This window comes from Pyricularia pennisetigena, chromosome 3, assembly GCF_004337985.1.
Source record: "Pyricularia pennisetigena strain Br36 chromosome 3, whole genome shotgun sequence".
Taxonomy (NCBI): domain Eukaryota; kingdom Fungi; phylum Ascomycota; class Sordariomycetes; order Magnaporthales; family Pyriculariaceae; genus Pyricularia; species Pyricularia pennisetigena.
Genome location: NC_043742.1, coordinates 5,088,339 through 5,101,424, shown reverse-complemented (window position 1 = coordinate 5,101,424; position 13,086 = coordinate 5,088,339). Strand labels below are relative to the sequence as shown.

At 50.4% G+C, this 13,086-nt stretch overlaps 3 protein-coding genes across 3 annotated transcripts; all 3 read right to left on the bottom strand.

Annotated features, from left to right (window-relative positions):
- Positions 1-1,103: 1,103 nt before the first annotated feature.
- On the bottom strand, positions 1,104-2,258 carry PpBr36_03156 (uncharacterized protein; the record flags this gene model as incomplete). Its single annotated transcript, XM_029890332.1, has 3 exons — positions 1,104-1,116; positions 1,226-1,842; positions 2,154-2,258. The coding sequence occupies 3 exons, from the start codon at positions 2,256-2,258 to the stop codon at positions 1,104-1,106; spliced, it is 735 nt and encodes a 244-aa protein (XP_029752751.1).
- Positions 2,259-7,049: 4,791 nt separating this feature from the next.
- On the bottom strand, positions 7,050-8,679 carry PpBr36_03155 (uncharacterized protein; the record flags this gene model as incomplete). The annotated part of the gene is made up of 2 exons (XM_029890331.1): positions 7,050-7,918; positions 8,334-8,679. 2 exons carry the CDS (start codon positions 8,677-8,679, stop codon positions 7,050-7,052), a joined length of 1,215 nt encoding a protein of 404 aa, XP_029752748.1.
- A 1,092-nt stretch (positions 8,680-9,771) lies between these two features.
- On the bottom strand, positions 9,772-11,783 carry PpBr36_03154 (uncharacterized protein; the record flags this gene model as incomplete). The annotated part of the gene is made up of 4 exons (XM_029890330.1): positions 9,772-10,764; positions 10,850-11,072; positions 11,153-11,173; positions 11,257-11,783. 4 exons carry the CDS (start codon positions 11,781-11,783, stop codon positions 9,772-9,774), a joined length of 1,764 nt encoding a protein of 587 aa, XP_029752749.1.
- Between the last annotated feature and the right edge of the window lie 1,303 nt (positions 11,784-13,086).

The window sequence follows — 13,086 nt, the reverse complement described above, 5'->3', positions numbered from 1 at the left end:
AATACCTACATACTCGTAGGTAGGGTATTTTGCGTTGCCATTTGCGTTTTCATCAGAAATCATTTTTGACGTCCCTTGCCGTGCCGTGCCTTGTCCTGCCCAGTAAACAAAGTTACTTCGTCTTTGTGTGGAAAAAACCATCCCTCGTCCCCTTACGCAAACCGAAACAAGTAAGCTCCCTGCCTACTTTACTTCTCGAAAGCCCCTCCACCATGATTTCTCTAAAAAAAAAAATGTAACGGGACCCTACCGTGTACCACCGGCCCCTCTTCCTTGAACCTTTGGCCCCTGCCGTCCACATCGTACCTGATATTAGACGATGCAGAACCACCGCTTGCGGGTCATCACTGAGGTGAACGATTCCAGTGGAGCGATGTAGACTTTGGGTTGTGTCTGGCCTCGACCAGAGAAATTGCCGTAGCCACACAGGCAGGTCAGAACCGAGGGTCACCGAGGACTACCAAGCTCTCTCGCGGTGAACGCGGTGGCATCGACTCGTAATATGTGGTTGTGTCGATCGTGGTGACATGAGTGAAAAGAAATTTGGAAAAATAAGATAGCATAAGAGGCAAGAAACTATGAGGCAATGAAGAATCACAAGTGAAATATGGTGGTAGAAATGCACCTGTGCCAGCATGTCCTTTTGATTTTTTAGTGAACCCCCTGGAGACTCCAAACACCATAGCCAAGACAGACCCTAGAGGAGTCTTTTCCGCATAAAACCGAGAGAGAAAAAAAAAAAAAAAAAATCTTGTACTTGGAAAAAGCCGAATGCCGATTGTGGGTAGTTGCATCTCATCTCGTGATGCCGTGTTTGATCTTACTGATCTTGATTTTGTAGATGTTTTAACCCCCACTGCCGTACAAAAAAAAAGAAGGAAAAAAAGAGGTCGATGAAATTGTGAGGATCTGTCGAAATTTGTCCAAGGTTTTATGGGCGCAAAGTTGCGTGTGGTTCAATTTACCGGAGAAACTGCAGATGCAGGCATTCCCCCACGACGTCTTTTTCTGAGTACGATACCGAGCTTGTTGCGGCATGTGAGCCAGCTTCGGTGCGCCCCTGATCCAAGAACGTACGTGTTACTTGGTGCCAAAGATAATGGTTACGGCGGCGCCCTGCGCTCGTGGGTATATGATACGTTATGCCAACAGAATAGGACAGAGGCAGTCAAGCGGTGGCCATCGAGGTTGTTGTATTCATTTCTTCCACTGGATGCCGTCTCACAATATAACACACTTGATCGGCTTGCTCCGGTGCTTTTCCCCATCCTTGCGACTACCACGCTTGCCATCTGATTGATAGAATGATTCACTCTTGCCCATGCCGCCCGTTTTCGTGCGCGAGTTTCCGGGCAGTGAAGGGCGTGAGGCCTGCTGCCTCTGGCGACGGAGAATCCGCACAACATCGTAAAATGCCTTTTCCACATTTATGCAGTTTTTGGCGGATGCCTCGACGAATTCGCAACCCAGTTCGCGGGCTAGTGCGTGTCCCTCTTGTGTCGACACTTCCCTCTCTGTGACTCTGTCGCTCTTGTTGCCCACCAGCATGATGGGTACTGGCGCTTGGTTGGTGACTGTGGCGATAGGTGAGCCTGGATAAGACGGTGACGAGGCGCACGACTCTTTGACACGTTGAATCTGATGGTGGAACCTCTTGATGCGTGAAAAGGATGACCGCGACGAGATGCTGTAAACAAGCACAAATCCTTCACCGTCCCTTATCCACTGATCCCGAAGCGCTGTGTATTCTTCTTGGCCGGCGGTGTCTAGGACCTCCAGCATGCAAGCCTGGTTGTCTATGACGACCTGTTTCCGGTACGAGTCTTCAATTGTGGGGTCATACTAGTCGCCAGAAGCCATGCTATGTTAGCCAAAGTAACGTCACGAGGCCAGCGATGCGAGGCAAATGAGTATATACATGAGATGTATATGTAAAGGGGAAAAGCAGTGGCGTCATCCGTAAGGGAGGGGCAGAGGCGCTGAAACCGTTCACTTGTCGCTTGTTTTGAACGGTCCATCGCAGCGTGAGGGGCTGGGTTCATCGTAAGGACCCAAATGAGAGGAAAGAGGATAGCTGGACATGAGGATTGGATTGGGATATCCCAGGTATGTAGTAGTGCGATGAATAGTGAAGATGTAAGAAAGAGACGCACCGTTTCGACGAAGTGTTGTAGACATAATTGAATTGTGAGAGCCGTCTTTCCGACACCACCATCGCCGAGGACTACCAGCTTGTGGAGCTGCAACCTTCCAGTCATTGTGCCAGCCTTGCTTGGTTGGCAAAAATTTGTGAAGGCGAGCGTATGTCGAGATGGAATGTCGTATGAAGTCGTTGTTGTTTGCGAAATCGTCAGTTGGGCTACGGGCGGCGGTTCAACGGGGATAGGCCGCGCGATCGACTTTGGGCTCTATGGAGCGTGTATGAATAGGGTTGTTTGACAGGCTGTTAATAGCCCGCGACGCCGGCGAGGGGGTCGGTTGTTGTAGGATCGTTTCGAAGCGAGCGGAGAAATCGGTTTAGTCGGTCAAATCGAAAACAATGGAGGTCGCCGAGCTGTGAGTTAAGGTACCTTGGGCAGGTACCTTTTTGAGCTGATATATGGAGGATTGGCGAGTGAGTAAAATAGGTAAAGTACGTAATTGAGAGCGAGAGGTTGGAAGGAGAGAAAAGAATTCGACTTGGTTGTGTGTAAACGTTTTCCAGTCGGACAAGGTTTTTGGATAGGTAAGGTAGGAGCAGGAACGGCGGCAGCTATAGCGGCAAGCAAGGGCAAGCAGCAGAGCAACAATGGTAGCAAGCAAAATGCGTGGGCGGGCAGATCTTTGCTGGGTGGGACTTGGGAGAACAGAAGAGCCTGCCTGGCTGGGCCTCAGTTGGTTTAGTTAGGATGGTGAGTGGGCTTGGGCTCTCTGTTGTGGTTTGGAGTGGAGCGGCCTATTGGGGGAGGGTGGGAGGGAGGGAGTGGAGTGGGGAGGACAAGAAGGAAAAAAAAAAAAAAAAAAAAAAAAAAAAGGCCATGGCTCGCAGGCATGGATGGACGGATGTACCAACCCTTCACATTTGCCTTGTCAAGCAACCCGACCTGTCGATTACTGTAGGGATTCCATAGCACCGCGGTGGTGGGTGGTGGCGCTCTCTTCGACATGGGTTGTAGTACTTGGCGAGCCCTCCCTGTCTAGCTGTACAGGGCGCACATTGGGACACCCATACAGTGTGCCCCATGCATTTCAAGGAAGATAAAAAAAAAAAAAAGTCGAGCCCCAGCTGCCCAGATTGTGGGGCTCGCTTCAAGAGCATAGCAGTCAAGTCACTGACTGACTGGCACAGACCGATTGGAGAGGGGTCAAATGGAGGTGCCTCTTTTCTCTTTTACTGCCGTACTTTCATTTTGTGATTGTTATTTTTTATTTTTTTTCCTGTCAGTCTTGTCTGTGTCAAACGGTCACCAAAGTAAAGCAAGCAGCCGTCATCTAGTCTAGCGGCTGACAATCCATGGATGCCAAGAAAAATCAGCTTTCACGTACGTGAGACTAGAACTATGGTCGATTATCTATGCGTGTGTTCGTGTATTACTGTAGGGTAGCAGTGAAGAAAACGTCAAAATGACATACAAATTGTCACAGCACACCACGAGTACAAAATAAAAACAAAATAAAATGTTTGGAGTTTTCACTGCCTTCTATGTGCTTTTATACGTATCATTTGATTATATTCTCTCATTTGCTCCGGCGGAACGGATCCGCGGCCCCGTCCTATTTGTTGAACAGCCAACTGCTTGCCACAGGAAGCGGGAGAAAGCGGTTTTATGGATGACATTTTCTAAAGAGGTCTCGACCGCATCACCCGCAGCCGCGAACCTAGGCTTGCCAGAGAAGCGAGGAAGCTGAGACGCAACGGCGCAACGGCTTTGTTGTTATACCGGAGATCCGCTGTAAACAAAATAACAGCGACAAGTGGAATGCCTACCCCAGCTTGCCCAGCTCTGTCAGGGATGAGCAAGGGAAATCATGAGACAAAACAAAATAAAAAGATGAGCAGTTACGAGCAGGTACCTAGGTGTATTCAGACGTTACGTGTTCGCACAGCCCCTAGACACGTCCAGACCATTGCCACACTCGTATTGAGGCGCTCATTTGGTGGTGATGGGTTGAACGGGGCAATCAAAGCCGGTTGTATCCTCCACATTGTGAGATGAGGTTTGAACCAAAGCGTAGATGCGTAATCTAGATAGTAAGCAGTACCTAGCTTGGGTATCGGTATTCGGTATCACTAACAGCCTCGTGTATCTACCGACTGACCCGACCTATTCAGCTGCGGGCCTCTTTTTACATACCCTACTTAGCAGGTGTTGGAGCGACGGACGTCCTGGATATCGTACAATTTGGCAGCCAAATACGAATGGTGGAGCACGGTGCATTTGAGAGGGGCAGACTGCCTTTGTAGTACAAAGGGAGAGAGCAAGCAATAATAGCGATTGTTCTTTTTGACAGCTTTGACCAATGACAACCAGATGTTTTGAAAAACTGGTTGTTGGATTCAAACAGTCATATAAAGTACAGTACTCCAGTAGGCAAGGTGTCAAGTGTGTAGGTTATGCACCGAGGTATGTACCCTGCCTTGCTTGCATCTTTATAGTTTGGATATAATACAACCAAGGCACCTACCTTCTTTACATAGTTAGTACCTGTACCGTCCATAGCTAGCAACTGGCAACATCCATCGCCAACGCAGCAGATCCAAGCCGGCCTTGGAGCTAGGTCCATATGGGAGGTCTCCTTCCTTGACACGTACAGTACAGTACAGTACATAGCATAGGACCTAGGTAGCTACCACATTGCATAGCCCGCATGTTACCAATTGCAAGGTCATGGCAGGTTCCCAAGGCACAAGATAAACAGTGCCGTCACAAGTTTTGGTCTCATGCGGGGTCAGTCGCCGGGCGTCAAAGTGGGCGGCAGCTCCGGGATTTTCCTGTGGTACGGGAACACAAGACGCCATGTGGTCCGTGCCTGCACATCCCTTTCCCTGTTCCCGACCGGCGATGGGCCCGGTTTTACCGCTGCACGCTTTCATCATCGCGCCCAAGAAATGGAAACAAAGACAAGAAGAGGAAAAAAAAAAAAAGAGTAATCCAACTTCTTTGATCAGATTTATCCAACAAATATTGGACTGGACTTTTTCCAAGGCCCTCAGTCCCAAGGAATCGATCCATCATCCCCCTTATTGTGTGTAGGCAGGATCATGACCAACACAGCACTTGTTCCCACTCGTACCAGAAACGAAGTCGACTTTGCAGCAAATCCGGTCCGACCCATAAGGATCAAGTCAAAATCAACATGCAGTAAGAATGGTTCCGGTTTCTTGGTTTCCGGGCCTCATAATCTACTGCGTGGTATACTAGCGCTGAACTATTAATTACTATTGCAAAAAGTGTGGTTGTGGTTTGCTTGCAGCACTTAATTAAAGTCGCGAAACGAAATTCAGGCACCGCACACAGCCTGAACTCATATGAAAGCAACACACATACGGTTGCAGTGTTCCACTATTGGGCAAAATATTTTAACTGCTCAGCCTCTCCCGATATCACCAGGGAACCCCTCCACACATTGACGAGGCAACAAGCCTCGGATTTCCCTTTCAGCAAGGAAGCTCTGACCAACCAAACTAGAGCCGATGTTGGTGGTATGGAGCAAAGCTTGCAATTTTTTTTTTCTTTTCTTTTTTTTTTTTTCTTCTCTTCTCTGCCTGTATTCGGTTGGTTACTAAGTATTACTACCATTTACAAACTGGGGCATGGAATCGGCCCGGGAAAACCTTGACCAACAAACACACAGCCGTCCTATGGGAGGTAATATTTTCCGAAGTGGTACAATAGGCAAGGTTGGCCTCTGAAGCATCTACCAAGTGATGCTGCTCCGCGCCCAACAATCGCTTGTCACAAGCTCCCCCACGTTTGAGGACAGTTTGAGAACATGTTCATCTTCTTTTGTCTGCACACTAACTAACTTACAGCCGGACCTTCCGTAGTAGGATGTTGGGGAAGGGCTAGATCGGTCTATGACTATATTTATTGTTTGTTTATGGCCTTTTTTTTCTTTTTTACTCTCTCTGTTTTCAACGCCCTTCCCCGTCATCGGTATACGCCACACGTTTCCATCCATATATGCTTACGAGTATCTATCTAGTTGCTTTATCAGTGTTTGAGGGTCACAAAGGAGCATGTGTTTCTCTTTGTCGGCGTTGCTCATTCTGCGCGAGAGATCTGCTGTTTCTGGACATGAACATGAGCAACAACATACATGGTTGATCACATGAAACCCCCTCTAGCATGACTGGGATTGCCTTGCCCAGCTGGACAGACACAGCCGGCTTTCATCATGGTGATCGGAGCTTCCTTATCATGGCGTGGCATGGACCAACAATGATAGCGGCAGTAATAGCACCTGTGGAGGTAGGTATATCAATATGCCCCCCATTGGTTGATACAGTTGGTCTAGGTTGATGCTGGGCGGCCGACTGCACTAAGACGACGACAAGCGGGGTGAACGGCGCTTGTGCTTTGACAAGATTTCAACAACGTCCGCGCATAGCGGCGCTGATCACCCGTCAGCTCCACAAATCCAGTCTGTTCTTCAACATCTTTGCTACCAAATGCCATACATTGTGTGGGCTAACAAAGAGGACTAGTCTAGTGGCCGTCACGATCCATCGGGTCTGTGACGAGATGACCAAGCGGCGCTCGGGTCTTGTTGTAGCTGGTGGTAATTTTTTTTTTTATTTTTTTTTTTGTTTTGTTTTAACTAGCCTGTGGACTAGACGCGTATGCAAATCAAGTCCAACTGATTTGTCACCTTTTCTTGGTTTTGGTTTGGCCACTACTGGTAGGCTTTGCTGATTATTTGGTTGACAAGCATTTTAGTTTGCACAAGGCGCCAGGGGTTCTGTCTGTTTCTCGCCTTTTACTTGGCCAACTGTTCTCCCCCGCCGTCTGGCTATAGACCAGATGAAAAAAAAAAAAAAAAGTCCGCACCGTTGTCGATCTTTGTGCCTAGGCAGGCAAACCCTCCGGAAAGAGCTTACCAAGCATCTCTAAACTAACGTTGCCACCACTGAGGACGATGCCCAGATCCCAGCCGCTCTCGCCGGCTTCGGTCTCGACCATGGCCCTGAAATCCTCGTTGAATAGTGCGACAGCCAACGGCACGGCAGCACTAGGTTCGACAACTAGCTTGAAGCGCTCCAGGATCAGCCGCAGCGCGTCCTTGATCTCGTCCTCGGTCACGTTGAACATCTGCGACACTAGGCGGCGCTCGTAGATGATGGACCACGGGTACTTTCCAACCGGCGTCCGTAGTCCATCGGCAATCGTCAGCGACTTGACCGTGTCAATGCGTTGCCCCGCCTCAAAGGACCGCTTGCACTCGTCCGCCCCCTGAAACTCGGGCTCGGCACCAAAGACCCGGATGCCGGTTCCCTCGCAGGATAATGCTACACCCGAGAGCATCCCGCCGCCGCCGCATGGGGCGATTATAGCATCGAGGCCCTTCCTCTTCCCGCCTTCACCTTGGCCCTGCGTTCCTGCGGTTTGACCTCGCCGGGTGAAATCACCACCAGCCGCAGCTCCATCCCCGCCGGCCATGAGCGCCTCGACCTGCTCCTGCATCTCGAGTCCCAGCGTTCCCTGGCCCAGAATGATGTCCGGGTGGTCATAAGGGGGGATGTAGCGGCCTCCCGTGTCTGCAACGACCTTGGCCGCCACCGCTTCGCGCTCGGCAGAGGTGCTTCCGCTCCGGTAGATGGTTGCCCCCAGCGCCTGTGTCGCCGCCAGCTTTGGAGCCGGCGCGATGCTTGGGATCACGATATGAGCTGGTATTCTGGCGGTGCGCGCCGCAAGCGCTAGTGCCTGGGCGTGGTTGCCTGTTTTAAGGGAGGGTGATAATGAATGACGCTGTCGTTAGATGTACAGTCGGTTGATATTGAGTGAGTCTTTGCCGGCCCATCCTGGGGCGGCCATGACGGCTTTGACACCTTGAGTAGGGGTTGTTTTTTTTTTTTTCTTTTTTTTTTTTTTGGCTATGGCTGGTTCATGTAGCGAGGCCAGTGATGGGGGAGGAATAGAACCAAGAAGTGGTTATGTGTAGGTAAGCAGGTGGTAGGTAGCGCGGGTTGCAATATCAACTATCCAGGTGAATGGGAAGTCTCGTACGCGTTGTACAAACCTCTTTTTTTTTCCCCACAGCAGAAAAGCAACCACGTGCAGAAACACTATAATACTAAATCAAACGCAAAAAAAGAAGCAAGAAAGAAGAAAAGAAAAGAAAAGAAAACCCACCAGAGCTTGCAGTCACGACGCCGTTCGTCCTCCCCTGACCCTCGAGCCAGCCGGGGATCAGCTTGAGGCGCTCAACGGCGTGAAAGGCACCCCTGGGCTTGAAGGCGCCGATGCGCTGAAAGTTCTCGCACTTGAACCAGAGCCGCAGCACCGGCCGGGCGGGGCGGTCGGCCCGGTCGGCCCACCTGGTGGCGCGCAGGTCCTGGGCGGTCCGCGGGGTCGAGGCCAGCGCCGTGAGGGTCGCGTTGGTGAGCACGGGGGTCCGGTGGACGTAGGGTTTTATGAGCTCGTGCGCGGCGAATATCGAGGCTCTTTCGAGGGGAGGGGAGGTTGCTGGGTCTGCCATTTTTTGGTAAGGTTTCGGTGTGTGTTTGTGTATTGATTTCTCTAGTTATTTTTTTTCTTAATTCTTCTGTCTTCGTGACTCTGGCTGACTGTCCTTCCTTGTTCACAAGACGACTCGACCCAAGGAGTAAAAAGGGTGCAAGATAAAAGCGTTTCGGTCTTGGTCGGAACGCACTATGCCACACTACCCCGCCCGAATCCCAAGAGATACGACAGACTGTCGGAGCTGACTCTAATGAGTAATTTTCTGACCCTAGACAAGCTACGAAGGTGATGCCACAGCCGAGTTATATGTATTATAAAAAATCTTATAGGAACTATCCTGTGGTCTAGATCCATCCAAGCCCAAGGGCCGTTTTATGACTCTTATTTCTGCCCTTTGCTTGATAGAGATAGAGCGGATTGGCGCGCTTCTCATTTATCGGAAGGGCTGGAGATTTTTTTTATGGGGCACGCTATACTCTGGCGGGTTGAAGTACACGCCTGAGTCCTTGGCTGGTCTTACTGCAAAACACAAAACCCACCAAGTGACTCTGAACAATACCCTAGAAGGAAATTTCCCGAGATTGAAAAAAAAGAAAGGAAAAGAGACGAAGAATGGAGCTGTTTTCGTCAATCCTCCCCTCGTCTGGTTTCGACCTAAATTATATTTTGGGAGCCCTACCCGATCAAGAAGGAGTTTGTTGACCCAGGCTAGGCTAGAATCTGACTGATCGGCTGAAAAGTTCACCATAGTTTACCCCCTAGAACTTCAAGACGAGCATATCGTCGAAAAACTGTCACTGAAGTTAAAAAGTGCGGAAAAGTCAAATTCTTGTGGATGTTGGCAGACGTAAAACGTATCCAGGCAGCAGGGAAGACCTGGTCACAAGTCTGCAAGTCGTTGGCAAATCGTGTTCAAAAGGCGAAGAGCAAAAATTCCAAGCCACAAGAGAAAAAAAAATTATATAAATAGTCGCTGATGCTCTCAACGTTGGAGTTTAATTTTGCCGCAAAAAAGAAATTCGACAAGGATGTAATACAATCCTGGTATGCTAGTTATGCTTTCTTCTTTGGTCTTCAACAAAGACGGTTCATCCAACAAGACAATCAATCATATGGCCAGCTTCCGGTCCATCTCCTTTCTCCATTTAGGCCCAAATCTCTTGAGCGAATACACACTACCCAAACTCAACACCAGAGCCAAGAGCCCGACCAGGGTGCAAAGCCATCCGACTCCCATTGCGTCGATGAGCGGCTGCGTGATGACGGTTCCCACGCAGGAAAAGATGTTTCTGACAAAGTTGTTGACGGCGATTCCGCTCGAAGACTTGGACGGCATGAACTCGGTCAGCATGGTGGTCGCGGCCGAGAAGATCAGCATGCTGCTCAGGCCGAACAGCAGACTGGCGACGCTCGGCACCGCCCAGTGCAGGCCCTTGTCGATGGTCCAGCCGAACATGATGAGCGCGCTGGGGTAGACCGACGCCGCCAGCCACGCGTTCTCGCACATGCGGTCTTCGGGCAGGTACACGAGCCTGCCGTCCGCGTCGTACCGCTCCGCCTTGCGGGCCTCCCGCGCCATTATGTGGTCGATCCAACGCCCGCCGAATATGGAGCTCACGACGTAGCCCAGCGAGCTGGGGATGTACAGGAGGCCGACTATGAGCGTCGAGAAGGCGTACGGCGCTTTGGAGTAGGATGACTGCGTCGATATGTTCAACATGAACAGCGAGCCAAACGTGATCGCTGCGATAAAGACCGTGACGGCGATGGGGAGAAACCGGAGGGTCCCTAGCACCTTTAGCGGGTCGATGACATAGCGCTTGAACGACTTGACCGAGTTCTTGGTGCTCTTTGCGATCGACTGTCGCGTCGTCGCACGGGCGAGCTGCGGCTGGTCTCCTGTGGTGTCGTCGTCGACCGTCCTGGGTAGCTGCTCGGATTCTTTCCTTCTGAGGGTCTCAGGCAGGCAAAAGAGGAGCATGAGAAACACAAGCCCCGCATGTATTGTCACGAACCACATGGTACTTCTCCAGTTCCATTTCTGCGCAAGGGCACCTCCGACGATGGGAGCAAGCAGAGGACCCATCAGTGGACCGAGATACTGCCACCCGCCCCCAATGAGCAAAGAAGAAAATGGTTTAGTTCATCTCCTGTGGTAAAGTCACCGGCAAGTGGGTTCAACTTACAAACATTCCCATAGCCTTTCCTCTCTCCCGGACCTCCCAGATGTCGGAGATCGTACCAGCCCCCACGGCCTGGACCGACGCTGAGGCGCCTCCACCGAGCACCCGCATCACAATAAGCATTGCGATGTTGGTGCTGACGGCGCTCAGTATTGAAAATACTATACCGAGACCAAAGGAGACGATGTATACAGTCCGACGACCAAAAGTCTCTGAAAAAGATGACCTGCAAAAGGCTTGGGTGTAAGCAGATGGTTGATACTCCCATGAGAAGAGAGCGGGCGACGGATAGATCTTGGCACTTACCACCATATTGGGAAAATAGCCCTATATCAACACGAGATGGGTAGTGGTCAGCAATTCATCATGTCTGCGCCTAGAGGATTACCCAGAGGACCAAATAAACCCACATAGCAAGAGCATATACCGCGACTGTCAAGTTTGCGATGGTCGGTGACGTCTTGAGATCAACCGCAACATCTGAAAGTACAGGGTAAAGTATACCAGAACCCATGGGGGCTGCCGAGCCAGCCAGGGCAACAATAAACGTGATTGTCCACTTGGTCTTTGCCGAGTAGTCGAACGGCCGATAGACCTCGGGGACAAAGACGGCAAAACGTGAAAACAGACCGCGCCGTCTGCTCGTAGGGACCACGCTGAGCGCCCTCGACCTCGCCGAAGACGCACGCGATGCCGCTCGTGGTGCGGTGGCAGACGTTTGAGGCTCGGCGTCCGATCCCTCTCCGACTTCTTCGCCGTCGACCTGGCGGGATTCAGAAGGTTCATCTGCCCATTCCTTTGAAGACCGGTGCGACTTTTCATTCACAGATCCCTCGGGTGTCGACATGTCATATTCGGCATTTGCAGGCGCTGGTGCCCTGAGGTTATTGGGCAGGCCCAAGGAATCATGGGCTGCCTTTTCCCCAGACTTTTCCATCGCGGAGACGAAAAATGGCAAGGCGATTAAAACCCTTCCCAAAAAATAACTATGCTGAGAAGGGTGGCACTAGAGGGTGTCAAAATGGTAATAGTAGAGCGACAGGCGCTCTCTCATACAAAAGGCTTGGCAGGGGCGGGTCGAGGTTCGGATGTGTATACTATCCCCAATGTAAGTGGCATAAACACCTTTCGTCCAGCCTTGGAACTAAAGGAAGCAAAATCAAAAGGAAAAAGGGAAAAAAAAAAAGAGGGAGGATTTCGACTGGGAGAAACAAAAACGTGCGGAAGGAATCGATGTTATAATACTCATGTACAATTACGAAGGTATGTATGTACTATTGGAATCGCTGCAGCCAAGTAAAACTGGTGATTTCGAGCTAAGAAAAGAGAAAACACTTGGTGATATCATGACCGATAAAACCGAGCCTATTCACCGGCACCTTCAAACAGCGCGAGAGACAAAAGGGAAATCAGCAGGAGAAAAACTTGACGCTGTAGGATCGAACACCCCCGACTGAAATTTGGGGCCCTGGGGATTTCCTCTGGGCATTGGGGCCACCCTCTTTTTTTTTTTTTTTTTTTTTTTTTTCTGTTCTCCCTTCATGTAATAATGTATGACCAAGGCCATTGCCGATACTCGGGCTTGTCGGGGCAGCTTCGCTCTTTCGCGCCGCTCCACTTGGATTCGGCTCTTCGGGTCATTTCAAAGGGCAAGTTGGTTTCCCTGGTTGGATGGTTCCTCATTGGGAAGAGAGGATTTTGGTGGAGCCCTTCATTAGTCTGGACTTTGCTCTGGCCCCTTCTCGATCGGGCAGGTAGCCCGCTTGGCTCCCATTCGGGGCGATAACGGAAATAACGGGAGTACGGTGATTTTGAGTTAAGGTGAGGTGGTAAGGAGCGCGGCTAAGGTTGGTAAGCATAAAACTTCTTCAACCTCATGAGTAAACTTTCTGCCTAGCTACCTTGGACGCATCAAGTCGAACTTTGGACTCGGGAATACCGCATGCTCATGACTCCGAATCCTTCTGTAGCCGACCGGTGGGGTGTTGGCCCTAGGGGGTGGCGCGATGGCGCGATGCCTAAAATGGATGCACTTAAAAACACTGTCTCGTTCTCGTTTCGTCACCTGGATTGGGTTCCACTCATCAGCGTCACGCCGGTATCGCTCATCATGCTCATTCATGTACTATAGATGACACCATTTACCACCTATAGTCCTAGAGTGTTGGTAGTATACCACCTCGTCCAGCCCAACAACAATCTGCAGCACAACAAAAATGTTAAAAAAAAAAAAACAAAGT